Source organism: Colias eurytheme, chromosome 9 (genome assembly GCF_061535395.1).
Source record: "Colias eurytheme isolate Ceu_HAF_F1 chromosome 9, ilColEury1 Martin Lab GWU primary, whole genome shotgun sequence".
In the NCBI taxonomy this organism is placed as follows: Eukaryota; Metazoa; Arthropoda; class Insecta; order Lepidoptera; family Pieridae; genus Colias; species Colias eurytheme.
The window spans coordinates 8,440,735-8,466,526 of NC_142988.1; the positions used below are offsets into that span (position 1 = coordinate 8,440,735).

General features: G+C 34.9%; 1 protein-coding gene across 1 annotated transcript in view; it reads right to left on the reverse strand.

Moving 5' to 3' along the window:
- Window positions 1-25,792, reverse strand: part of baz (par-3 family cell polarity regulator) — a 49,055-nt gene that overhangs the window by 2,927 nt on the left and 20,336 nt on the right. Inside the window, exons 2-19 of the mRNA XM_090105025.1 lie at window positions 19,976-20,176; window positions 15,620-15,775; window positions 15,047-15,192; window positions 14,595-14,708; window positions 14,169-14,260; window positions 10,396-10,592; window positions 9,941-10,111; window positions 9,138-9,374; window positions 8,665-8,840; window positions 8,061-8,212; window positions 5,882-6,326; window positions 5,361-5,509; window positions 4,901-5,023; window positions 4,459-4,579; window positions 3,978-4,082; window positions 3,571-3,643; window positions 3,265-3,332; window positions 2,949-3,035 (exon numbers count right to left, since the gene is read on the reverse strand). Coding sequence (XP_089961151.1) covers window positions 2,949-3,035; window positions 3,265-3,332; window positions 3,571-3,643; window positions 3,978-4,082; window positions 4,459-4,579; window positions 4,901-5,023; window positions 5,361-5,509; window positions 5,882-6,326; window positions 8,061-8,212; window positions 8,665-8,840; window positions 9,138-9,374; window positions 9,941-10,111; window positions 10,396-10,592; window positions 14,169-14,260; window positions 14,595-14,708; window positions 15,047-15,192; window positions 15,620-15,775; window positions 19,976-20,176 — 2,813 coding nt within the window. The remainder of the gene's footprint in view (window positions 1-2,948; window positions 3,036-3,264; window positions 3,333-3,570; window positions 3,644-3,977; window positions 4,083-4,458; window positions 4,580-4,900; window positions 5,024-5,360; window positions 5,510-5,881; window positions 6,327-8,060; window positions 8,213-8,664; window positions 8,841-9,137; window positions 9,375-9,940; window positions 10,112-10,395; window positions 10,593-14,168; window positions 14,261-14,594; window positions 14,709-15,046; window positions 15,193-15,619; window positions 15,776-19,975; window positions 20,177-25,792) is intronic.

The following is a 25,792-nucleotide window of genomic DNA, read 5'->3' on the forward strand; positions in this document are numbered from 1 at the left end:
TGAATAAATAAATAAATAAATAATGTTAAGTAGAGGATATTATATTTTATTGGATTATAGATCTTCTTGTTTGAACATTTTGTTTTTGTCAATTTCATTAATAACTTGAGTTATGTCGGCTATAGAAAATGAAAATAAATTTTAATTTACTTTAGAAAATTCTTTTAGTTGCAACAATTTGCAGAATGGCTAGTTTGAAACAAGAATATAAAAAAAATATAATTGTATATAATATATAATAGATATAATTAAAACAATTAAGAAGATAAATCAAGAGTTACCAGGTTAAAGAAATAATTATAGGATATAATTAAAACCAGCCTTGCTAATTGAAAAATACTCTTCAATAATTAAAAAAGAACACTTTTTATTTAATCTCGCCATAAAATAGAACAATTGCAAGATTGCTTTTTGCTACATAATGGTTAAAATAGTATCGCACGATTAATAAAGTGATTAAATTTAGTAGATATAGATTAGGCTTTGGAATGTTGATCTAAGAACTAGGTATTACCATTAATGTAAGTACCTATAGTTGTTCTTCGCAACATTTTATCATTCTATTTTTTATTCTTTGATTAATGAAGTGTTTAATTCAAAAATATGTTATTTCCTGGTAAGTTTTTAATAATTCTTAGTGAAAGAGCACGAAATACTTTTGGGAGAAATATTGGATTCTCCATACTATAATTTATTTCATCTCTTATCTCTACAAAATATTGAAAATATTACAGATACCCATGCACATATATTTCCATTATTTTTAAGAAAAATATGTCTCTATTACTTTTTCGCAGAATCGCTGCTGTAACATTTTATATATTCATGTTTCGACGAATGATCTATTTGTATCTTTGCAATATTTCCGAGAAGACAATATTAAATGTGAAATTACACAAAAGCGAAAGAAACACATGAGTGCAAATGTATAGGACAATTTTATTATTTTTTCTTCATATACAAATGTCTGAAAATGGTATTTTTATGTATCATGATAGTATAAGCATTTGCAATAAAAGGATATTGAATGCCATTTTGTATTTTTTGACACTTACGATTCTAACAATTTCTACCGGGGCTTCTCAAGCTTATTAATAAGCACTTTCTACTACAGAGCGTGCCACATAAACATACAATGATACATACACTAAAACCATGACCCTTCTCTTCGCAGTCGGATAAAGTACACAATTAAAGCACGGGACATCAACCTGCGAGCAACAGAGCCGAGGCCGCGACAATTACAACATAACTAGCAATTAGCTTGGTTATTAAACGTATAAATGTATTACGAAGCACATGCATCTTACCGACATCGAGGTGGCGGGAAATAAAATGAGACCTCGTTAAAATAATTGGACGTACGTGTTAAACTAACGCTTGACACGCGATTTGAATACAAAAAACTAAAAAAATACATTTAAACTCATGAAATTATTGACTTGTCAAAGATGCTTGAGTGTACAAAGTTTGAAATTTGAATTAAATCTGTCAGTTTAAGGTGGGCCAAAATCGAGTCTAAAGAGTCTTTTACACACAAACATACAAGTAAGTTAATAAAAGCGTGTTAAAAGTATCGGAAAAAGTTAAGTGTTAAGTGCCTTCGACTGTTCTTGACAGGGCCACTACCGTAGCCCGAGATGTAAATGAAATAATTTATTGAAACAACAACCTAAGATCTATGTAGGTATATTGTATATATAATATTGGTATAAAATTGTATAATTTACACAATTAAAAGATTATTATCGTGTAATTAAAAGATTATGCCTTGGGACTCCCCTGATAAGACAGGTAAGTAGAACTAGGGACTTTTTAATGAAACGACTTAATTATTCGAATGCATATTATATTGTTCAAGTACCTATAATCCTAACACATACATAGTTTTTATACTACTATATATAAGACAAAATAAAATTGACGTTTTAAGATTCATTGCGTTATTTCACAAAAAATGTGCCAATCTAAATGATAATATATATGAACATTTTTCATTGTATAGTGTCATAAAAGCTGTAAAAAACATTATGGCCAACATTAAAGCGCATGACGCTAATTTTGTTTTTGCGAACGTTCAAAACATATTTCCTTATTGTGAGAAAAAATACTTGGGAATGTTTTTCCTTACTAATTTATTCACATTTTACTCTATTACTGAGTAAAAACTAGATAATAAAATTGCTTAATAATCTGATAATTGAACGACAAATCGTTTATACTGATAAATAATGCAAATGTCGTATAATTACGGAAAGGTATTGTAATGCTAATTCTCGTACTAATGAATATGTCAGGTAATTGAATCAGTATGAATATAATTGAACCGATTTAATGTGAAACGTGATCTATTATAACTTTATGGTTATTGAGGATTTTATTGTATTTTGTTTGTCTGTCGTTATCTCCGTAATAATTGCAAGGTATTTGTGTTCTATACTTACAATTATACTAATTATAAAGTACCTGATTAGATAAGTGAAATAAAGTTGACCATTTTGGATAGTTTAAAATCGAATCGAATATTTGTACTGCGTTTTTCATCGTTCATTGAAATTCTATACGTTTTTATAATGACCTAAGATATTATGATTATGCAAATAAGTATGTATATAGATTAGATTTTATCTGAATTTTGTGTCATTTTTTTTAAATTAAAACTAATCATAATTCCTATATTTACATTTAGTACTGAGGTAATATTAGATATTGAAAATAAAATTGTTTCTATTGACGTAGGCGATGACATTGAATTTAACTTTATAATATTATTTTAGTAACTTTAATTACAATGTTTATTTGTGTTGTTTGTTAACTAAGTGCATGTGTATAGGATATTAAAATGTACTAACTTGGGGTGTATTATTTCATAAATAATGATACAAATAGATTTTATTTGAGATCAATTTTATTATAAAAAAATTTAAAATTTATTTTATGATAATTACCTTTCCTCTTCAGCTTTGGCTCTCTGCGCGTGCACTTGTCGCCTCATTTGACCGATTTGGACTTCGCTTAATTTCTCTCGACGGGCGCTAAATATAAAAAAAAAAATTGAACTTATTCATAGGTTAGGTACATACATGTATAATTCTGATTATTTTGATGGTAAAGATGCATTCATAAAACGGAAAAATATTTTGTAAAAATGTTACAAATCTTGTTGTTGAAAATGACTGTTGATTGTTGAAAATCTTATTTCTTAATCCCTTTAATTATTTTTATTTCAACGAATGAAATTAAAAATTCAATGAAAATACTCACTTTAAATTCTGTTGTATTTCTTCATAGTTGACGTAGTGTCCAGTTGGGCCCCACGCACTCTCCATTGCCTGATAACACAAACATGTTTTCGTTGATAAATTGATATTTTGTAGTCTTTAACCAACTTCAAAAAAAGCAGGAGGTTATCAATTCCGCCGGTATGTTTTTTTTACTATAATATGTATTCGAATTTCTCTACAATAATTTTATTCTGCATTTTTACTTTTGATTTTGACTGGGATCATGATTTAGCAATTAAGTCATATTTAGTGCTCGTTATTGAATTTTTAAAGGTAATATTTTTACCTGTATGGCGGGTGCCTGTCTTCTTTCTGACCGCGTGCTACGTTCGCTGCTTTGGCGGGAACGGAGCTCCTCTCTGTAATAAATGTTTCATATTTTAACAATGATATTTTGGCAATATTTCACATGTATATCCGTGTGTATTGTTTTAATATTTAATGTTAATACAGATAAATATCAGATCTGTATATCTATTTGCATGTGACAAACTTTTAATAGTGCAAAAAATAGAATGCTCTTTAACAATGCAGAGCTGTTTTTTTTTCAAATGTTGAAATCTTCAAAAATAATTTAATAAAAAAAAATTGGAAATGAAAAGTGATGATTAAATAATTACAAATTATGTTAAAATATTAATTTTCTCTACAACATATATAAAATGAAATAATCAGCATATATCCAAATATTACCTATTTTCTTCCCGTCGTTCATCTCTAGCGAGTGATTTTTCCGAAGATCTTGCGGGCGTCGCGCGTCCATACACTGCGTCTTCACGTTTGTGTGGCTTGCCGATCCTAACATATTATAATTTATTTTATTTTTAATATAGATTTGTTAAAAATAAGGTTTTCAATTCGAATTTCAGATGACATGTTAATTAGTAGCTAAAATTTTTATACTGTCCTAGCTCTTATTAGTACAGATAAGACCTACACTTATGCATGTAGTGCTTTAATATTACTTTTAAACTTTTTTATAAACACGCTAGCGGGTCAAATCAAACCTGACTTGAACTGGGATATAGACCGTCTCTTGATTGTTGACCAAGAGATATTCTATAGTAAAAGGTTACAACAAAATTGGAATAATTAATTTTTCTAGCAGTTCTACTTTTCAAACGTTAACAAATAAAATATCTTTCAAAATATAATAATTTGTATATTATCTCACCTAAACATAGTAGATAATGACTTGAGTAGAGATGGTTTCTTGTGTGAGAGCGACGACTGTTGCGGCGAACCGCGGATTATTTCCGGCGCGTTGTTGTCGTCAGTTAACCAGTGTTTTAATGCTGGAAAAGGCAAATATTTTATAGAAAAAAGAAATTATTTTTATAGCAGAAAAACTGTTCTTTTAATATGATTAAATTAAAATTTTTCTTGATGTTTTATTTCTATCACAAGGGCTCTATACTATCATCAATGTATTGTTTTCAGAAATCAACGGTTTAGAAAGATTTAAAATATGTGTTTGAAATTAAATGTATCAGTTTAATCTTAAAAAAACAACATTACATTACAATACTAGTTAAATAAATAATTGACTGAATGAATAAAAAATATTAAATGATCTTACTCAAACAATAAATAATTAAATTGTAATCATTACTTACGTGGATGCGCACGCGCATATATAGGCTCGTTGCGCGGATTCCTCTGCGTCTCTTGTATGGCCGTTTGTAGGGATTCTAGACTAGATGACTTGCGCATTCCTAGTGCCGGGCCCACTGGTACCGCTGTAATCAATATATTCTTATTATTTAATAATAAAACATAAATTGGAATATGTGTATAGATTAAGTTTTATTCTTTTGTCACTTTTTTTACCAAAAAGTGAGTAATGAGTAGACCAAGATCTTTTGTAGTATGTACCATAATTAAGGAAACATTTTTATTCTTTAGTATCAAATAAAAGCGGGTTCATCTCCTTCATTTATTTCACCTGTATAAAGGCAAGCCCCTGATGGTCCTCGAAGGTAGCGTGATGCTTCTCACATATTATACAGCTAAAACTACAACATTACAATACATTGTTACAAACTTGGAAATATTTTAAGTACACACAACACTTACCAGCCGCTTTAACCTCCTTAATCTTCTTATAAGTGCCGGTGGTTTTAGCATCTAACGCAGCATGTCGTTTCTCAGACATAGAGCGACGACCAACTGCATCTCTACTGAACCCACCGCATTCGCTGCCGGATTCACCGCCGTTACTGCCCCTAGTGGGAGTGTACCTTTATTAATACTTTTACTAGAATATGTATCAATGTTAATTTTGAAGTAAAACTTCTTTAGGAGCGTTTGAGTAAAATTTCAAGGTCGTGTCTTGACAATAGCGTCACGTCATGGGGTAAGGCAACGATTCTGGTATTTTTGAATTTTTTATTTTACCAAAGAAGTTTCAATTCCGACACGTGTGCTCGGCACAAATGCTCTTTTATTTTTTAAGTACTTATCAAAAGTTTTACCAGCAATGAACGCCCGTGTGAATTTGCGAAACACAAACTCAAATAAAATGTTACTGTTGAGAGATATACATGGGCATAATAATAATAATAATACATACAATATAGACTATAATATTATCTTACTTGGTGCCATAATCCTCTTCAATAATAACATGATGATGTGCAGGCGCACGTGCCATGTGCACATGCCCCAACCTGCCTTGTGCCGGTGCTTCTAACTGCGTCGCCATATAATAGCTCTCATTCCTTAACCCGGTTAACCGATCTATAACCGGGTTCCAACCGTCCAAGCGACTCCATTCAAAGCTATCTCGCTTACTATCGTGTGGAATCGTATCTTTGTCCCGCTCTAGATACCCCTTGCTGTCATCTGATTGGTTAGATATCCAGCTGTTGTTGTTTATTGTGACGATAGTTTTCTTGTCGTCGTGGTTGTTGTTTTGTATGTCTGGTTTCTCGCTGTTGTAGATTACCGTGTTGTAGTTTTGGGATGTTTCGTTTGAATTGGTTGTGTCGTTCCCGTTGGGTGGCGTGTCGTCCTTCCACCTCGCTAGGTTGTCTGTGCTGTCTGGAATAATAATTGTGTTTTAGTAAAATTTAATTCCATGTTAACAGATGCAGTTCAGGAAGAATGAAGTTAGAAGTACAAAATTATTTCAATAAGTAAGTTTATGAAATAGCAACTGTAGACTAACGATATTCCGACAATCGTTTTGCAAAGCAGTGTCGGAGTAACGAATTTGTCAGATTATAGAGTTCGGCCTAGAGATTCCCCTATAGTCCGCATGTTTTACGAAAGAGTACCTTGTAATTCGTTAAATTACGGCGAGGTCTACTGTATATTTTGTAATTTACCTCTAATAATAAAACACTACTCTATTCAATTTCTACTCCCAAAAAAAAAGACAAATTGCACCGCGGGAGTGCCGGCAGAAGTGAAAACTTGATTATTAACGTTGAGCATGTTTGATATTTTGGAATGGTATCCGTCTTATGCTTTTTCGATCAGGTCACGTGTCCTGACGCGAGTTTAAGATTTTATACCCATTATGGCTGGCGTCCACTAGGCGGATCGGGCCGGGCCGCATCGCAACGCAAAAATACGCCGGCCTATGTTTTGTATGAAACATCGTCCATTAGCGACGGATCGGGCCGGGGCGGGCCGCAACGCATTGGCGGATATCGCTTCGCAGGCGGATTTCTGCCGGCGGTGCGCTGCGGCCCGGCCCGCCCCGACCCGTCTAGTGGACGCAGGCAGGCGGATGTAAGCGGCGAGCGTCTGTTAGATAAAATCCGCCTAGGCGGTCCGCCGCGCCCCGTACAGGTGGACGCAGGAGCAAACAGCGCGTCCATTAGAGACGGCCCGTTGCGATGCGGCCCGGCCCGATCCGCCTCTAATGGACGCCTAGCATTACAGAAAAAGTGCTCAACGTCGCTAAAGAAGTTTTCACTTCAAAATAAATAAACAGGTGTTAAGGAACACCCGGATGGAAGTTACAAACTAATTGACTCGCTTTGAGAGAGAGAGACAGAGAAACACGCGCACGCTGCACGGTTTACAAAAAGTGTTACAACTTTTCGTCTTAATTTTGTCCGTCTAGTCCCTTTTCACAGCGTGATAAGAAACTTCGTTCTAATTAAATGAACAACGACTCCACGGCACCCCTGTTCCATACAAACACTAGTCACTACACACCAGTACGCCGTGCAATAGTGAGCGAGATAGCGCCCCGCACGTTGGGCCGCGCGTGCACGAGCGCTCGCCGCAGCGTCTCCATGGCTTCAGTCACTACGTACCAGTACGCCGTGCAATAGTGAGCGAGATAGCGCCCCGCACGTTGGGCCGCGCGTGCACGAGCGCTCGCCGCAGCGTCTCCATGGCTTCAGTCACTACGTACCAGTACGCCGTGCAATAGTGAGCGAGATAGCGCCCCGCACGTTGGGCCGCGCGTGCACGAGCGCTCGCCGCAGCGTCTCCATGGCTTCAGTCACTACGTACCAGTACGCCGTGCAATAGTGAGCGAGATAGCGCCCCGCACGTTGGGCCGCGCGTGCACGAGCGCTCGCCGCAGCGTCTCCATGGCTTCAGTCACTACGTACCAGTACGCCGTGCAATAGTGAGCGAGATAGCGCCCCGCACGTTGGGCCGCGCGTGCACGAGCGCTCGCCGCAGCGTCTCCATGGCTTCAGTCACTACGTACCAGTACGCCGTGCAATAGTGAGCGAGATAGCGCCCCGCACGTTGGGCCGCGCGTGCACGAGCGCTCGCCGCAGCGTCTCCATGGCTTCAGTCACTACGTACCAGTACGCCGTGCAATAGTGAGCGAGATAGCGCCCCGCACGTTGGGCCGCGCGTGCACGAGCGCTCGCCGCAGCGTCTCCATGGCTTCCGCGTTCGACTGGCCCACTAGCGACACGCCGTTCACGGAGAGTAGCTGGTCGTTTGTGTGCAACCTGCCAATAATAATTATTAAATGGTCGTAATTTATGTGATTAGGTATATAATTATAATTTAGATGATTTTCACTGCTAAAAATCAAGAAAGTAATTTACAATTAATAAATAGGTAGACGTTCGACCGCTATCCTGCCTGATGTAAAGCAGTGATGCGATCTATTTAGGAGCTCGCCTACCCAGAAGAAGCCTATTCACATCATTTCTAGTGACCGATCATAAATTGATGTTATAGTGCACAAAAAATAAAATAAAACTGTTTTATTTCTAACTTTTCGATTTTTATTAATTATTGTAAATATAAACCAAGACCCGACACATCTAACTTATGTTTATATAATATATTAGGTATTATTCCCAATAACATTAAAAAATGCATAGAAAATATTCAATACAAAATTTAAAAGTAACTAAATCGAACATTAAATAATAACCTCATAAAAAGTTTTTACCTGCCATCCCTAGAAGCAGCACCTCCATGTAGCACCGACTTGATAAAAATCCCCAAGTCATGAGGTTTCGGACTTGCCGTCACTTTCCCCTTCACACTTATTCCTAAACCCGCCTTTTCCGACTCGTGTACTGGCACTTCTAGTCTTAATATAAGACGATTTCTTAGCCCTGATACCTGAAATAGTAAAATTATGGATAAAAAAAGAATGTCAGCTCAAAAGTATGTTTGGAAATAGCGAAGAAATGTTTGTAAATAACAACAGAGCAAAATGTTAAAAAGAACAATGTTTATGTTATTTTGAAAAAGATCTAAAAAAATTTAAGAAGTGTCCACGCCATAAAAACTGTCAGCTCGAATCTATGAAAGCAGCGAAGAAATATTTGTGTATAAAGTAACACAGCAAAAAGAACAACATGTATTCTGAAAAAGTTTTAATGATTCTAGAAGTTTCTAGACCAAAATCATACTCACAGATCCCGTGGAAGAATTCAAAGCATCCTGCAACGCAGAATCTAAAGACTGATCCTTGACCAGGTCATCTTTCGAAGAGCTCTTGGAAACTCTGCCTCTTGTAGAGTTGTTGTTTGCATTTATAGCATTGACAATACTGGAAACTCTGCCGTTCTCTATGGCCCTTTCGCTCTCTGGTTTGGGGGCACCTATTGCTTTTTCTGCGTATTTCGTTGGACTCTGTTGGGGTTCTACCCTCTGTAATTAAGGTAGAATTTAAGTTTTATAGAAACACTTACTATTTAACAGGTCAAGCGAAATTGGGATAAAAATGTTAACCACCTGAAAATTGGGGTGTGCATATAATTTTGGCGGTTTTTGACAAATTGTCTTCTGTTTTAAGGACATAAATTATAAAATTATTTTATTTTGCTGTTAAGCTGTTTTTCAACAGCAGTAAAATACAATTACACAAATATGTGTTTCTTGGTTGATCCATTTAATTTTCTCAGTAGTCAGAAAATTTCTCTCTTGCTCAATTAACATGAAAATAACGCAGCCTACGCCCCTTTTATATATTTTTAATTTTTTTTCCTCTACCGTATTTGGAAGAAAAAAAAAGACGGATTGCACCGCGGGAGTGCCGGCAGAAGTGAAAACTTGATTATTAACGTTGAGCATGTTTGATATTTTGGAACGGTATCCGTCTTACGCTTTTTCGATCAGGTCACGTGTCCTGACGCGAGTTTAAGATTTTATACCCATTATAGAAAAAGTGCTCAACGCCGCTAAAAAAGTTTTCACTTCAATAAATATAACCATACCTGTGTCCGATTAGGCAGTGCCCGTTCCACAAGTATGTCCACAGTGGAGTCAGTGGGCGTGTTCCTTAACAACGCGACCACTTGTTGCTGTGTAAGCCCTGATACAGACACTCCATTCACTGATACCAGTTTATCCCCAGCCCGTAATCTACCGTCTGTTACTGCTGCACCCTGCAAATTAAAAATTAATTATTTAGGTTATTAAGTGTATGTATTTAGTGTTTTTACACAACTGGCCAGACAGCAGACTAATCTGATCATAATTTTCATTCATGCTTAAAATTACAAATTAGAACTTATGAAAAATTCTACAAGATCAGTCTCAAAGGGCTCATCTTTTGAATTATTATGAAACAACACAGTAACAAAGAAATGATTAGTAAAAAACTCAAAAACAAACCGACAGACAAAGATTCATTCGCATATAATATTAGTAGGAATAAAGTTAACACTACCTTAGGCAAAATATTCTTAATATAAATGGGGCAGTGTCCCCCCGTGGGGTTGTCCCGTGTGGTGATGGTGAAGCCGAGCCCCTTCTCCCCCTTGACCAGCGACACGGGCACGGCCTGCGCCCCCGCAGCCCCAAGCCCCTGGGACTTCGCGGGGCTCACGGGGACTTCCATGGATATGGCTCGCTCGCTGGTTCGACCTGGGGATTTGTTTATTTATTATTATTATTACATATACAGCTAAGTCTGAGTAATGGGGTCCTTTTTTACCCTTTTGGTACAGAACCCTAGAAATGAAATAAAAGTGGCAGTAAATTGTGTGGTCTATAATAAATCACATAATGTACTTCTTACTTTGTTAGGGGAGCGTCGACAGGGTAGTATCTGATCTAAAAAGTTATAGGTTTCTTTACTAAAGTCACGAAGAGTAAAAATTGAAATGGAATTAGCATATACGTATCTTCTTTTATATATAAAAATGAATCGCAAAATGTGTTGGTAAGCGCATAACTCGAGAACGGCTGAACCGATTTCGATAATTCTTTTTTTATTATATTCCTTCAAGTACGAGGATGGTTTTTATGTAGAGAAAACGTAAATATGTACCACGGGCGAAGCCGGGGCGGACCGCTAGTAAATAATGAATGTGAATATATAAAATAACAAACCAAAATAACGCAATACTATTAATTTCAAGTGATACTAACCCACCATCAGGCAGAATAATTGTTCAAATGGATTAATAAAATGGTAACAGCCTTTGCTTAAGTATTCAAATTAAGCATTAGTTATCGGTCAATTAGGGAAAGCTGGCATGTTCACAGTACTCACACTTATGCAATTTCACTTACAGTATGTTCAAAAATAAATGCGACTCTAGTTTCATTTTAGACTTGAATTGTAAAATGGTGCGTTGTAGATAAATATATGCAAATATAATTGCTTATGAAAGCTCTCATAATTTACCTTTAAAATTATAATTTAAAAGTAAATCAATTGATGAAGTTAATTATTTATTCTAATAATAATCAATTTTTTTTTTTTTTTTTTTTATGTTATGGGAAGGCAAACGAGCGGACGCACTGCCTGGTGGTAAGCAGGTTGCGTCGCCCATAGACCATAACAGAGGTTATGGTTGTTGCCTACCAGGATTAAGGGATTTGGAAGGAATTAGGGAGAAAGGGGCGAGGATGGGAGGGATTAAGGATAGGGGAGGAGAGGATGGGTAGGGGATAGGAAGGGATGTGGGCCTCCGGACCCCTCACCAATTGGATAAAAGTATTAATAATCATTCAATTATCAAATAATAATTAAATTCCTGACTTTGGTCGAGTAAAGATATTAACTAAGAAATATTATATTTGTAGTAAGTACGTAATACCTACCAATACGCGCTAACAAATATGTGTTACATGTTTATTGTATAATTTTCACACTATTGGTTTTAAACTCAAACTCAAACATTTATACAATTAGACTTCTTCTAGAAGCACTTTTGAATCGTCATAACAGTTTAACAGTTTTAACATTTACCACCAATTCAGAAAGCAGTATCTATAGAGAAGAAGAAGAATCTATTTAATCATAATCGTAATCTTCTACTTCACTGTAACTTTCATCGCTCGAAGAACTCGATGTTTCGTTGTCGGAATTTCTTAATGTTATTATAAATGAGTCAGTGTCTAATCTACTTTTGGTTCTAATTGAATATATTTTTCCTCATGTTCTCGCGTCTTTCTCCAAACGTCACTAAACATATCCAGACTAATAGCATTTGTTTCCTTTCTAAATAATTCTTCCACAGTTTTCAAGTTAAAGTTCACATTTTGTGATGCTACTTGCCCTTTAATTATGCCCCATAGTAACTCTATTGGGTTGAGTTCTGGATGGTATGGTGGAAGGCGCAATACACTATGTCCATGATCTTTGAGGATTGCATCAAGTAGGTAAAAATTGTGTATAGTTTGGCTTATTTTTTTTAATAATGACGTGATAACTCTGATTATTAATTAGTAATTTGATTTTTGAAAAAAAAATGCCGATTTTAGTCAAAATTTATATTTTTCTAACAAGATCCTTATCATCCAAATTTCCACCTTGGTGAGAAAAATTGACATTTCTAATGAAAATGAACAAAAAATTAAATGATTTTATTAAATACTGTAAAATCTTTCTTAATCTTAATACTATTATAAAGGCGAAAGTTTGTATGGATGTATGGATGTATGGATGTATGGATGTATGGATGTTTGTTACTCTTTCACGTAAAAACTACTGAACCGATTACAATGAAATTTAGCACACATATAGAGGGTAACTTGGATTAACACATAGGATAGGTTTTATCCCGGAAATCCCACGGGAACGGGAACTATGCGGGTTTTCCTTTGAAAACGCGGGCGAAGCCGCGGGCGGAAATCTAGTACTATTATAAAGGCGAAAGTTTGTAAGGATGTATGGATGTATGGATGTATGGATGTTTGTTACTCTTTCACGTAAAAACTACTGAACCGATTACAATGAAATTTAGCACACATATAGAGGGTAACTTGGCTTAACACATAGGATAGGTTTTATCCCGGAAATCCCACGGGAACGGGAACTATGCGGGTTTTCCTTTGAAAACGCGGGCGAAGCCGCGGGTGGCAATCTAGTAGTCTATAATTCTTCCATTTACTGTATCACAAAATTCTTCATAGATTTTTAGATATTCGTACTACACCAATTACATCACCCTGTATTTATAAACAATTGCAAAATATGACACATACATAGGCCGGGAGATACTGACACAAAATTTCGGGTCATTTGTAACAGAATGGCGGTTCTACAGAGGTCTTATTACGCAATGACTAAAAGAAAAATGATGGTCAGAACTCAGAACGCTGGTACCGGCGGACTAGTCGCGTGGGCGTTAGTCACAGTCGTCGGATAAATAGCGAAAGTCCAACGATTTGTAAAACAAAAATTTTAGAATTTACCGATAGCCCTTAAAAAAGATGTAGGCGGTAGTGTCATGCCATACAGTTACGATGTGACTTACAGTCCGCCATACCGACGTGAATGCGTTGATTTAAAAAAAACAATTCAACCATTTGTACCGGGCTCATTTTTGCACAGGTAACCATCGTCGTGCAGCCATTTACTAAAATCGCCATGCCATACTTTTCGGACGATTCCAAATGGTCGCCATACCGCGGAAAATCTTCAAATTTTTGAATTTTTTTTTTCTCGGCAAACGATTTGTACCACCTTACATTTTTTTTTTCAACAACTCCTGAATGATTATAAATAGAAGTGTGATAATGCCATACCTGTGGGAGGTGACGAATGTGTATAAGATTTTTTTCTTATTGTAAGATTTTATTCATAGTTTGAACGATTTGTAGCAGTATGGCACTAATTTTTAGTCCGCCGGTAACAGCGTTCTGACCATCATTTTTCTTTTTGTCATTGCGTACTAAGACCCCTCTAGACCGCCATCCTGTTACAAATGACCCGAAATTTTGTGTCAGTATCTCCCGGCCTAACATGTGCAATGTGTAAATGTGTTGACGTTCCAGCTCTTCTTAATATACCTATAAGTACCTATGCCTCTTTATCCTTAATTAATATGACTAGTCATCCAACTTTCAGTGTCTTGATTTACTGTTCAAAATACTCAGTGAATTAAAAAGTAAATCATTTGGTCAATATACTTTTGACACATAACATCTAAACATTTCAGTTTTAGCATAATAGGTATCATATAGGTAAATTATAAAGTTCAGTGATACCTTCATTAATGAGATCCGCGGGTCGTTCTTGCGCAGTGTGAACGTTCGTCACGTTGTTGACGCCCGACACCCACCGCAACATATCTTCCACTCTGAGAAATAATAAATAGGTAAATACCAATTTATTCTAGTTCTAAAGACGTTAAAATAGGCTCATAAAATCAAAAGAACTTTAGATCATGATGTATCATGTACTAATTATTATTTATATTTCATTATATGCATAAATTGATTAACTTTGGAGAGATTAAGTTTCAGCTCACATAACCATTTAAATAGATTTTGATTGAAAGCAATCCTCAATAAGAATATTATATATTTCTTTATTAAATTGCCATATTTTGTTCTTACTGGCCTATGGCTCAAGAACAGTTATCCACACCACATTTAATAGGTTTAATTATTTATCCTCATGTCCAAACGTACCTATTGCTATGCTCGCTAGTGTCCTGCCCTAGCGGCTCCCTGCGTGCATCCCTCGGTAGACTCTTGCTGCCGTACATTTGTACTCTTTCCGCTGCCTCCATCCATACACCACTGCTGGAATGAAAATTTATTTATACTGTTTTTATTGGTAAAAGATAGTTTCCTATGGATGATGAATTGAAATCTGATTAAAACGTGGATAAAACAAACTAAGTACCTATTCTTAAATATTTTAAAGTTCACAGAATATAGAGAGTTACTGCATAATAATGACTGAATTGCTACTTGCAAAAGAAAAACTGGATTTGGACTGGCTTGTAAGATATTAATTCTTCTACGTCTTTAAAGTCCAAATATTTTATCAATTCTTTTATTTTCACATCGGATTATTTTAACAAGAAGTATATTTCAATTTTATAACTGACCAAATCACATAAATAATTCCAACTCACCCAGGCCCCGAGAACTGCATGGACAGTCTATTGGTCTGCCTCTGAAAGTGCGCATTATCGTGTGCGTGCGAGCGGTCAGAGCGCGGCGCGTGCGTGTCGTCGCGACACACTACCGCCGCTGACCAGCGCTTCGTTTGGTCTGACACCTGAATAAGTGTGTACACATGTTATTATTTTTTAATTCAAAGTAATACTGCCATATTATTAGCTAGATTATATTCTTTTTCATTTATCTGTCAGTTAAAATGGTAAATAACGTATGAAAAATACGCCAAAGTGTTAAATGGGCTATCAATGACTATTCAGCAAGTTGTGAAACTAGTTTTACATGTCTATAAGCTTGCAAAACAAAATAGAATCGCTCTCTATCTAACTTTACAAGCTGAGATATTCTCAAGTACCTTACAAATTAATAAATAATGAATCAAAAGGTATTTATTCACTATTCATGTACACTGCCCTTATTTAAGAAGCAAATTTGATACAACCACTATAAAAGTTTAGCTAAAAATACCAATTTCAATGTAATAAATACAAAAGTGTGCTTGTGTGTATATAGATTTGATATCTCACCTGTCGCTGTGGTGGTAGCGTATCCTGGTGTAAGGTGGGCTCGCTGCCACGACGCACTTGCAGCCCGTTAGCGCCGTCTTCGAGATCCGCAGCTCCAACCTCCACGCATGAGTCGTTGTTTGGTACCCGCATACTGCCACCGACTCCACCTCCCCCCTGAAAATAGTGCACTTGTATATCTACTTACGTGTGGAACAGCAATTTATGAAGCAATCATTGAGACCAGAGGCGGCTCGCCCTAAGGAGCGCTGGTGCAGTGAACTCCCATAAATAATTATAATAAAATCATACTCCTTAATTTAATTATTAACATTAATTATTACTATTTAAAATCAATCGTAATCTTTAAAACTACTGTTAATACCAATGAATATATCCATCATTCCATCATCCCATACACCTGTATAATACCTACTGTATTATGTAACGCGCGAAGCGGAGCGCTCACGATTGCGCTCCAATGAAAAAAGATTTAGTACATTTCCTAATACGAAATCCAATAGGAGTGAAAGAGAGGGTTTTGCCAGAGCCCTGCGCGTGAAACAAAAGATTTTCTATGGAAAAGTAGCAAAATTCGGTGCGCCGCACCCGCAAACGTTGCCGGTTCGTTTTTACCGCCCGGCAGGACAGCGATTGCGCGCGCGGCGCGACGTTGCCAGTTTCCACTTCTATAATATAAACAAACACTCGAGTCAACTTCAATGCACGCGCGCGATTCATGCAATTTTCTAATTAAAATTATAAAATACGTGTTGAAATAGCCTGTAGTTATCAGTATTACTTGTGAGTGTTAAAATGAACAATAATTATAATGTGGCGTTCATTAAAAAGTGTGTTAAAACGTTAGGTACAAATTCGGCTTGAATGTAAAGCTAATAAGGGACCGCCACGGCCTGAACTTGATCTTACGCAAAAATGTACGACAAAAACGAAAACATATACGCGTGTGTTTAAATCTGAACAATATGTGAAAACACCGTGGTTGTGTGGTTGTGATGAAAGCAACAAACTATTTTGTTTTCCGTGTCTTTTATTTAAAGCGGGCGCGGCCGGCGGAGGTGAGAGTGCTTGGACTGAAACGGGCGTTGACGACTTAGCTCATCTTTCAATCAAGATGAAAAAACATTCACAATCTCGGTACCATTTGTTGAATGAACTGCAATTGGCGTCTATCGGACGACAAGACATTCGTAAAGCACTAGATTCCGCGTAGGTATACCGAAAGTCAATACGCGAGTTCAATGACCGTGTCGATGAAAACAGACATATTTTACGAAGGTTAATAGATTGTGTCGTATTTTGTGGTGCATTTCAAATTGCTTTATGAGCATGATGAGTCTTCGGAATCCCTGAATCCCGGAATCTATATATATTTTTTTTTAAATAAATTGTACTGATTTACACCATGTATTTTCAGTGTTTTATTTCAAGTGAACACCCATAAAATTTTGTCACGAGCCGCCTCTGATTGAGACCACTAAAATATGCCATATTCGATAGAAGATCTGTTTGGAAGTTTTGTCTTTTCATAGACTTTTTCAAATAAAATAGAAAATACTGAACATTTTTTATTTCTTAGCAAAATGCTATCCAATTAAGTTTCTTTGATGATCTTTGTTTCTTTTGTGATAAAAAAACTGACTGTTTAAAAACTGTATTGTCTTTCATAATAAGGTCATTTTACAATATGATTGCAATAGATATTTTATAGATTGGTTAAAACTACATGCAATATTAACTTTAACGTACATACATGAAATCGTTTATAGTTTTAATTGTCTGCAAAAATCATAAAACGGAAATGTTTTGAGTCAATTATTACAATGTACTTCGTGTCATAGTTTTGTATCGCCTTCGTTCACTCGAAATACGATAACACATATTATCACTATGACTCCAATTCCATAGGAAGGTGTGTTTGGTACCTAACTACCCAACCCCGATACTAATGTAACCTGAGCTGACAATGACAATACAGTGCACACATGCTTACATGATAACGTTTGATTCCGAACGCAAATTACAGACTTCAGTATCTATTGTATTACATTGTGTATACAATCAGTTTTCAATACATTAAACCTAAGCGCGACATTTTCAATATTTACATGAAATTTAGATAAGATTATCTTAGAAGAAAGATGAGGAAGAAATTCAATTGTGGTTGAATTTACCACAAAATTGAAATTGAAATAACTGTTATTTATATGGCAATTTGTGTTAAAAAATTTCTAGTTTTCATAGACGGGTCTTTGAAACCTATATTACAGTTATTTATTATCCTACTATCTTCAATATTATAAGCGTTAAAGTATTTTAAAATGTTTTTATATTTGTTGCTCTTTCACGCAAAAACAGCTGATCGAATCTATATGAAATTTGGTACTTACAAAGATAAATTATCTGATAGCACACATACATTTTATACCTCGCTAGTGAAGCCCAGGGATCTACTTTTAAATAATACTAATCAGAGTGACTTTCAATTTCAATTCGCGAAATATATTTAGATAATACTTTGCGCTATAACAACGCGTTCTGTTAAACAAACCGATATATTTTGTAATCTTATTAAATATGTTCTAGAATCTATTTACTTAAAGCAAAATCGATTTATAGCCACAATGAACTATAATATCACGTTTAGTGTTTACTCATATCAACCTGCTAGCGTGCTGGCCATTCTCTAATCCAGTTAGCCTAGTTCAATCACGTTATCTACAATTCTGCAAAACATCCATATTAGTTTCATGCGACAAAAGTTATGAGTAATTACATGTCAATTAAAATTATTCACCATATAGGTTTGTATTACTATTAACGAGAATTTAAGGTAACCCATTACGTATCAATAAAAAATTTGATTATCGTTTCGCTAACATGAAAACGTTCATAACTTCATAATATTTATTATAAAGTATCAACGCCTATACTATACTATTTCATAACATTAGCCGTGTCTGATTTGCAGTTTGCAATTTTTATTGTAAGAAATGATCAGTGATTTATGAGTCAACGTATTATAAATAATAGCCTTAGAAACCTGAATAATATAAAAAATAGCCATACTGTCTTCGAATACGTTATTTTAATAATTCACATACCTACTTATTTGTAAAAAGGCTTTTTTATAGGTATGTAGGTAATGTATGTTTTATATGCTTTTTATTCCACCATATATTTAACTAAAAGTACCTAGCTAAAGATAGATAAACTAGTATATATTGGTAGGTATGTTATAACTCACAAGGTACAAAATTACAAATTAATTGAAGAAAAAATGTACGAACAGTGATAAAAAGAACCAGTACAATTTAAAATTCTGATAACAGCACAAATATCCTACGTGTTTTGCTATCTATGTTACCACAAAATGTAGCATTTGGCAAATACATATAAATTATAAATTATAAAATAAGTATGAACAGTTTTACAATTCTATGAAAGAAATTTGACGTTTTTAGAGGGAGTAAATTAAGAAATGTTTGAAACTTGAAAATAATATAACACTACTCACTTTTTTAGTTCTTATTTTACACGAACATGCACCAGAAAAACAAGATCCCATTTGCACAAATTATCACAACTTAAATATTATTTAACAATTAATGTGAGCTATTTATTGCTCGTAATAATATATGCCTATTGCCTACACTGAATTTTTTTCATAAGCTGAACATTTTCAGACATGTCACGACATGATTTGATCTAGGTCTATTATCATACCTAATATTTTTATACTTGAAAACCCGCGCTTATTTAAAAATAGAACAGGCGCTGGCTGTCATAGCTCTTACTTTTTAATTATTTTAAACCTACTACCTTCCTACTACCTACCATCATTACCATGATACTGGCAACTGTTTTAATAAGATGAGTTCATTATTTTTGCCATAAAATTTTTTTTTAGTTTAAAATTGGAATCAAATAATAATTGTGAATATAACGAAAAGTACTTTTTTCATGTATAGGGAATTTTGTTTACTTTATCATCTATTATTAACGCTTTTATTTATTGTTTAAACTTTTACTTTGCAAACGTATCCACATGTTAATATGTAGTTTGAATTTTTTTTTATTTTGTATACCTATTATATTAAAATGATACATTACCTACATTATAACGTAGTTAAATTATGCAATAGAAAGCAGGTTATGAATTTAATAATATTTACCTAACTATAAAATCAAATAATGCGTTCCTTGTTTTATTTATATTTTTAAAATCAATGTTTTTCCCACTGTTCTAAATGCTTCTCAGATACGTTTTAATAACAATAAGCAATCACACCACATGATTAACAACCCTTATGCACTTGATTACTGTAATTATTATAAAATAATTAATGAACGCACCCGAAACATATCAGGGGAAGCGGTGCCCGCGGACGAGCCGCTCGCGCCATCAGCTTGCGCGGCGCGCGGTTGGGCCTGGTTCGCGCACTCAGCAGTCAGCGTCTCGCGGTCATCGGCCACGTCGCACACGCGGTCATCTGGGTCGAGTATACCGCCGGAGCTGGCTCGTAACGCTCTCACACCCACCCATGTCTCTGGGCCCTGGAATTTGGAAAACATTTTGTTATTGTTCATTCGCTTTTCCTATTCGTGGGATGCACTGTTTTACTAATTTTATGTAAATTGTATAAAGTTGAATGAACTAAGCAAAGTTTACGCAGAAGTTCACATTTAAGATGTATGCAGTGCAAACGTTAGATCGATCTGCGATACGTAACATAAATTCGAGATATACAAAAAAAATCTTATCGGCTAGATAAAAACGTCCACGGTATCTCGTGAAAAAAAATCGCACAAAATCACAGCTCCATTTTAAATACGTTCAAGTCGTTTTCATTCCCACGCGGTCTTTACATTGGAACTATTCATCCAAGATAATCGTTCTATTGAACACTTGGATGATGTTTTCAAAGGCCATTCGTAACACAGCTGTTTTGTCTGTGTTCGCAGGCTTTTGTGGGATTCGCGATTCATTTCAATGATCAAGTTATTGATGTCAGTCATTGAGGTATGTGCTTATGTTCTGTATGTGCTTCTATAGTTTTTATTACTAATGAAGCATAGGTTTTGTAGATGATGTAGATATATTGATATGTATCATTTTCTATTCTCCTGTTGTTTCAATTTCTAGACAGGCATTACTATTAAACTAGAATTATTATTGTCATTGTTAATTAATTAACTTTTAATTATAAATTTTACCCATGTTACAGTTCTCCGTTGACGATCATTGTTAGAAGCTAATTTCGCTCGTTTTTTGTATCGTGGAGGAGGCACGGGTTTCACCTCATCTTCCTGCATTATTTTACGTAAGCATATTTTCACAACACTGGCATAATCTTAACATATCACTTTCTAACACTTTTGTCGAACAAAATGTGAGAAACTATGTATTTAAGGTTGGCAGGCATTTTGATCACTTGTATACGACACTAATAAAAGTGACTATCGTTAGAGTAAGCGGGGCAATGGAGTGGTCAAGATGCAACACCGAACTGTTTGTATCAGGCCAACGGCGCGAAGGAGCCTTGACCTTCGCGCACCAGTGGCCAAACACGGCCTCGCGTTCAGCCACCGTGCCACATGCTACATCCCATTATGGATAACTTCAATAAGTCGCCTTTTAGTAGGCCAAAAGCCGCAGAATCGTGCAGTAATTTACACAGTAAATGTCCGACAAAGCGACACGGAATTCGCTAAGTCAATATGCATAGAAGATTGCATCTTTCGGGGCAAAAAGCAATCGAAACGTAATCACAACGTGCGAGAGATGCCGTGTATCATGATTGTGCGTACGTTATGAATTCCGTGAACGCACCGAAGAGTGTCCATCAGTGATCACGCGAGCACCTTCCGAGAAGGAAGCGAGATGATCGCCCGGCTCATGAGATTAAAATTACCGTTGATGCTTATTAATTATTATACAATCGCCGAGATGAATTCAAACCAAAATAACGTTTGAGAGCAAAGCAATGAAAGCGTAAAGATAATAACAAATTGTTTTGCAATGCTTTCAAGAATCACATTTTAATAGAGTTTTTACCTAAAATCATATCTTATCGAATGTAAGTTGTAACTTTTTTCTGGTAAACTATTAAAATAAGATACAGCACGAAGCATGAAGACAAGCAACACGTAGTACTTTCCTGATAAGATCGTTCATCATTATTATCTATTGCGACTAATTTGTCCATGCCCAATATTGGTGTTACCAACGGAAATGCATGCATTTATGGTCCCTTATATTGTGCGTATCGAATTGTTAATGTTATGAAATGCGTCAAACAACATAATTTATATAGTCGGTTCAGGCTATGATTAGAATAATATTATTAACAGAAACTACACGTTCTTTAAAAATCCAAGAAAAACGTTGAAGTCCTGTAATCATTAAGAAATGATGAACTCGATATCACAAATGAAAATATATTTAGCAGATTTGGAATAGATTAGGTACGTGACAAAAAAAATCAACAAACACCATGAGAAAACAACCTGAAAAGTAAGTAAATTGATATACCATAACTAAAACGTATTCGTGCATGCAATATAACAATCGCTAAATCACAGATATGTAATAGTTTGAAGACCCATAATTCAAGGCAACTTGTTTACATTTCATTTGCACTTATTGAAATTTGCATATGCCATTCTTGCTGATTTATGCAATCGAATTGACCAACTAAAAGATGATGCCTGCAACAGAAAATTTAACAATGAGAACTGATATTTATTCTGAAGGCTGGGTGTAAACGTGCTCGTAATTGCGCGATTATAGATACAATTTTAAAGTTGTATTTATTGCAATTTATTTCGCGTAACACACTTTTGGCAATTAGAACTTCGTAATGTCCAAAATGACCAGAGATTTGAACATTTAAACGTACGGTTTAAAATCAAAATTGTATAGATATCACGGTGGATTCAATGTTATTGAAAGGAACGCTTAGTAAAAATACACAGACCGAGGCGCACAGTCGAGCGCTAACGCGACGCAAACACAACTGAAGCCCAACACTTAGATACCGATTGTAGAATAAGTTTTAGCCGCAAAATTAACTTCAGAAGTAGTTTCAACTGGTACAATTTTAGTTTTTCTGAAATAATCGGTTATAAATTGGCATTCGAAGTAAATGAGAACATATTATAATGTTTTCTAGAGCACTTGATTAGCCACCAAAACGATCACTCAACGGAAGGCAAGCAAGGTTACAGTTAGTGCATTTTCTCTAGATCTATGCAACGTTAATTTGATTAAATGACTCATAGCGTATAATGGATACGATAAGTATGTTTTATAGTCACACTATTTCATACAAGTACTTAAATATAATTAAACATGTAGGATTCGGACAAATAAAGAAAACTTATTAACTATCATCATACAATTTATCCGCCATTCAGTCATCTTAGCAAATGCAACGTTGTGTATATTATAGTAATTACTTCATGGAAGGCGCTCATTTATTACCCTATGAAAATATATTTTAGTTTAAAATATAATTGAATATACGAATTACGAATGCATATAACTAATGTCGAAATAATATTTATTAAAGATTTCATCTTTAAAAACGAATAAGTCATGTCTATAGATACTAACACTTTTATTAATTATTTTAACAGGAAACAAACTTTAAATTCAAATAGGAACATATTTTAACGGTTTTAATTACCAATTAAACATATAAATATACGAGAATGTTACGGATAGATATATCAAATAGACGGGAAGTAGCGTTTGCTAACAATGAGACGCTTCAAAAACATAACGGGCATCACGGACTACACTTGTTTAATTAAATTAGATAAATAGTAACTATTTACATAAAAAATATAAATATTAAAGTACCTTCGCAGTTCGCAAAGGTGGTCATTGTTTTATAAAAGTACTGCGTATTTAATAAATTTCGTCTTTGATAACTAGGTTTACTTTATTCGTATACATTTTTGTTATAGGTTATAAGTTATAACTGTTAGGTACATAAAGCGAATAAAATAAAATATCTGGAAAGAAATCTAATAGGTAAGTACCTACGTTACATCATAATGTACACATTATGATATGCTCGTACACATATGTATAGGTATGTATTCACATAACAATTTAATTCTCCGCTGATTTCAAAGATATATTCCATCTATCAGAACAACAATAGACAATTAATGCTATTATAACTCGCGACGCACAAGAATATCCCTTTATGTATCGAACTTGATGTATAATAGAGAGTCGGTGGGTAATATTTCATGGTTTGTTAGTTGTTGCGGATAATCCTATTATTGTATCGCCGTGGCCCAAAGTCAAGCTTGACTCTCGATATACCGTTAGTGACGTTACCAATATTCGTCACGATAGGAGGTAAAAGTTTATGAGTCTTAATAACGAAGTTTATAGTCCCTCCAAGTATAGCCCTTACAACAAAGTATAGCCCATACTTCTTCTTACTTTATTTTAAGACAAGTTGGTGCAACCAATTAATTAAGGGGACATCTGCTTGCTGGGCAACTGTGTTGACCTATTTAGCTAATAGGGTGTCTGAAGAAAACGATAGGTCAATCACTATGCATTTCTTTTTGTGTTATGATGACTAGATCCTCTTGAAGCTGTATCGTAGCTGAATCAAAAATAATGAGGAGGCATCCATTAATAAGCTACGTCCTACATAATGAATGAACCCTTATAGATTCATACAAGGAAAATATGTGTTTCGAAATATGTACATGCTTGAAATAGAAGCTATTAAAAATCACCTTTTTTGGAGGATTAAAAATAACGAAAAGTAAATGTTAGCATAACTCTTGTCAGCATTATCTAGATTCTAGCTATTACTTAGGCATTAGTCAACACGGAGCGTATCGTAATGGAATGTGATAGATTAGCCTCCTGCCAGCCGCCTCAAGGTTGTTAAGAGATCGCTCTTCACTGACCAATTATTTAGCAATTACTGGACGAAGCAATACAACTAATTACTTGGTTGAGCTGCCGATTAATTATCGTAATATTATGTGATACAAATTGAACACGTTGTAACTCATTTGATTGTCTTCTCCTTTGGGAGGTTGGCAATAAACAAACAACAATGATTTAGTGCTCTTCACAATCTATTGATAATTTCGATATCCGTCTGCGGGTTTTATGTATTAATTAATAGGTATAAAACCAAAACAAATTGTTACTCGTCTTCTATAGTTAATTATTTATCTTCAATAATCAAAGTTATTTCGCACATCCACCATCGCCAATTACAGTTTACTATAACTGTTGACTTAATGAGATGCTTTCCACCACTTTCAGAACAATAGCTCCGTGAAAGTTTGTTCATAACAATGGCACTCAGTGCGTACAAATGTTAGTTGGCTTTTCATTCCCTCAGACATGTTACTTTTTGTTTAATTAAACATAACCATAAAGAAACAATAAAATTCAATATTTCAACTAGGAAATGACAAGTTTACGTGTTAGAGAGTTAATTAAAATAAATGATTAACTCGTGGTGCACGTAATAACATGCGGAACCTTGGTTAACGAATTTTTATAACTTTAATTAAATATTTTAAATTTATTGTATTGTATCACAACAATACCTACACAAGTCATGGATTAAAGTTCGAAACAGAAAGTAAAGTGTACCAAGAGAATAATAGATTGTATCCACACCTATGTTTATGAAACTGTAACCAATAACCATATTTTTAATAACTTTAAAGAAACTTAAGACATTGAAGTATGACCAATTAATACTCAACTAATTATTATTCAGAAAACTATGATAAAAAAGTTGAAAACTTAAAATTACCCTTTCTGTGGTCGTTGGCAACAAATTCTTCTGTAGTTTGTGGACTGGATAAGTTTGCCTCCAGCCAAAATATAACCGAACAAGTTTATCTGCTACATCTTCACATCGTGGCGGATCTTTCATTGTATCGATTTAACACTTCACTTTATTTACACATAACTAAATTGCCTTTCTTTGATACGTTTTCTAACCACTCACACAGAAACCTTCAATAGTAAAGAAAGGCAAATAAGTAATAAAAATTTGAAGCACAAAACACATTCGATCGTCAGGCGTCCATGACATAACCGTTCGGTTTTGCAGACGTGCAAAAACTGTGAAGAAATATCATTAGTGACGAGCATAAAGCAACGAGTGT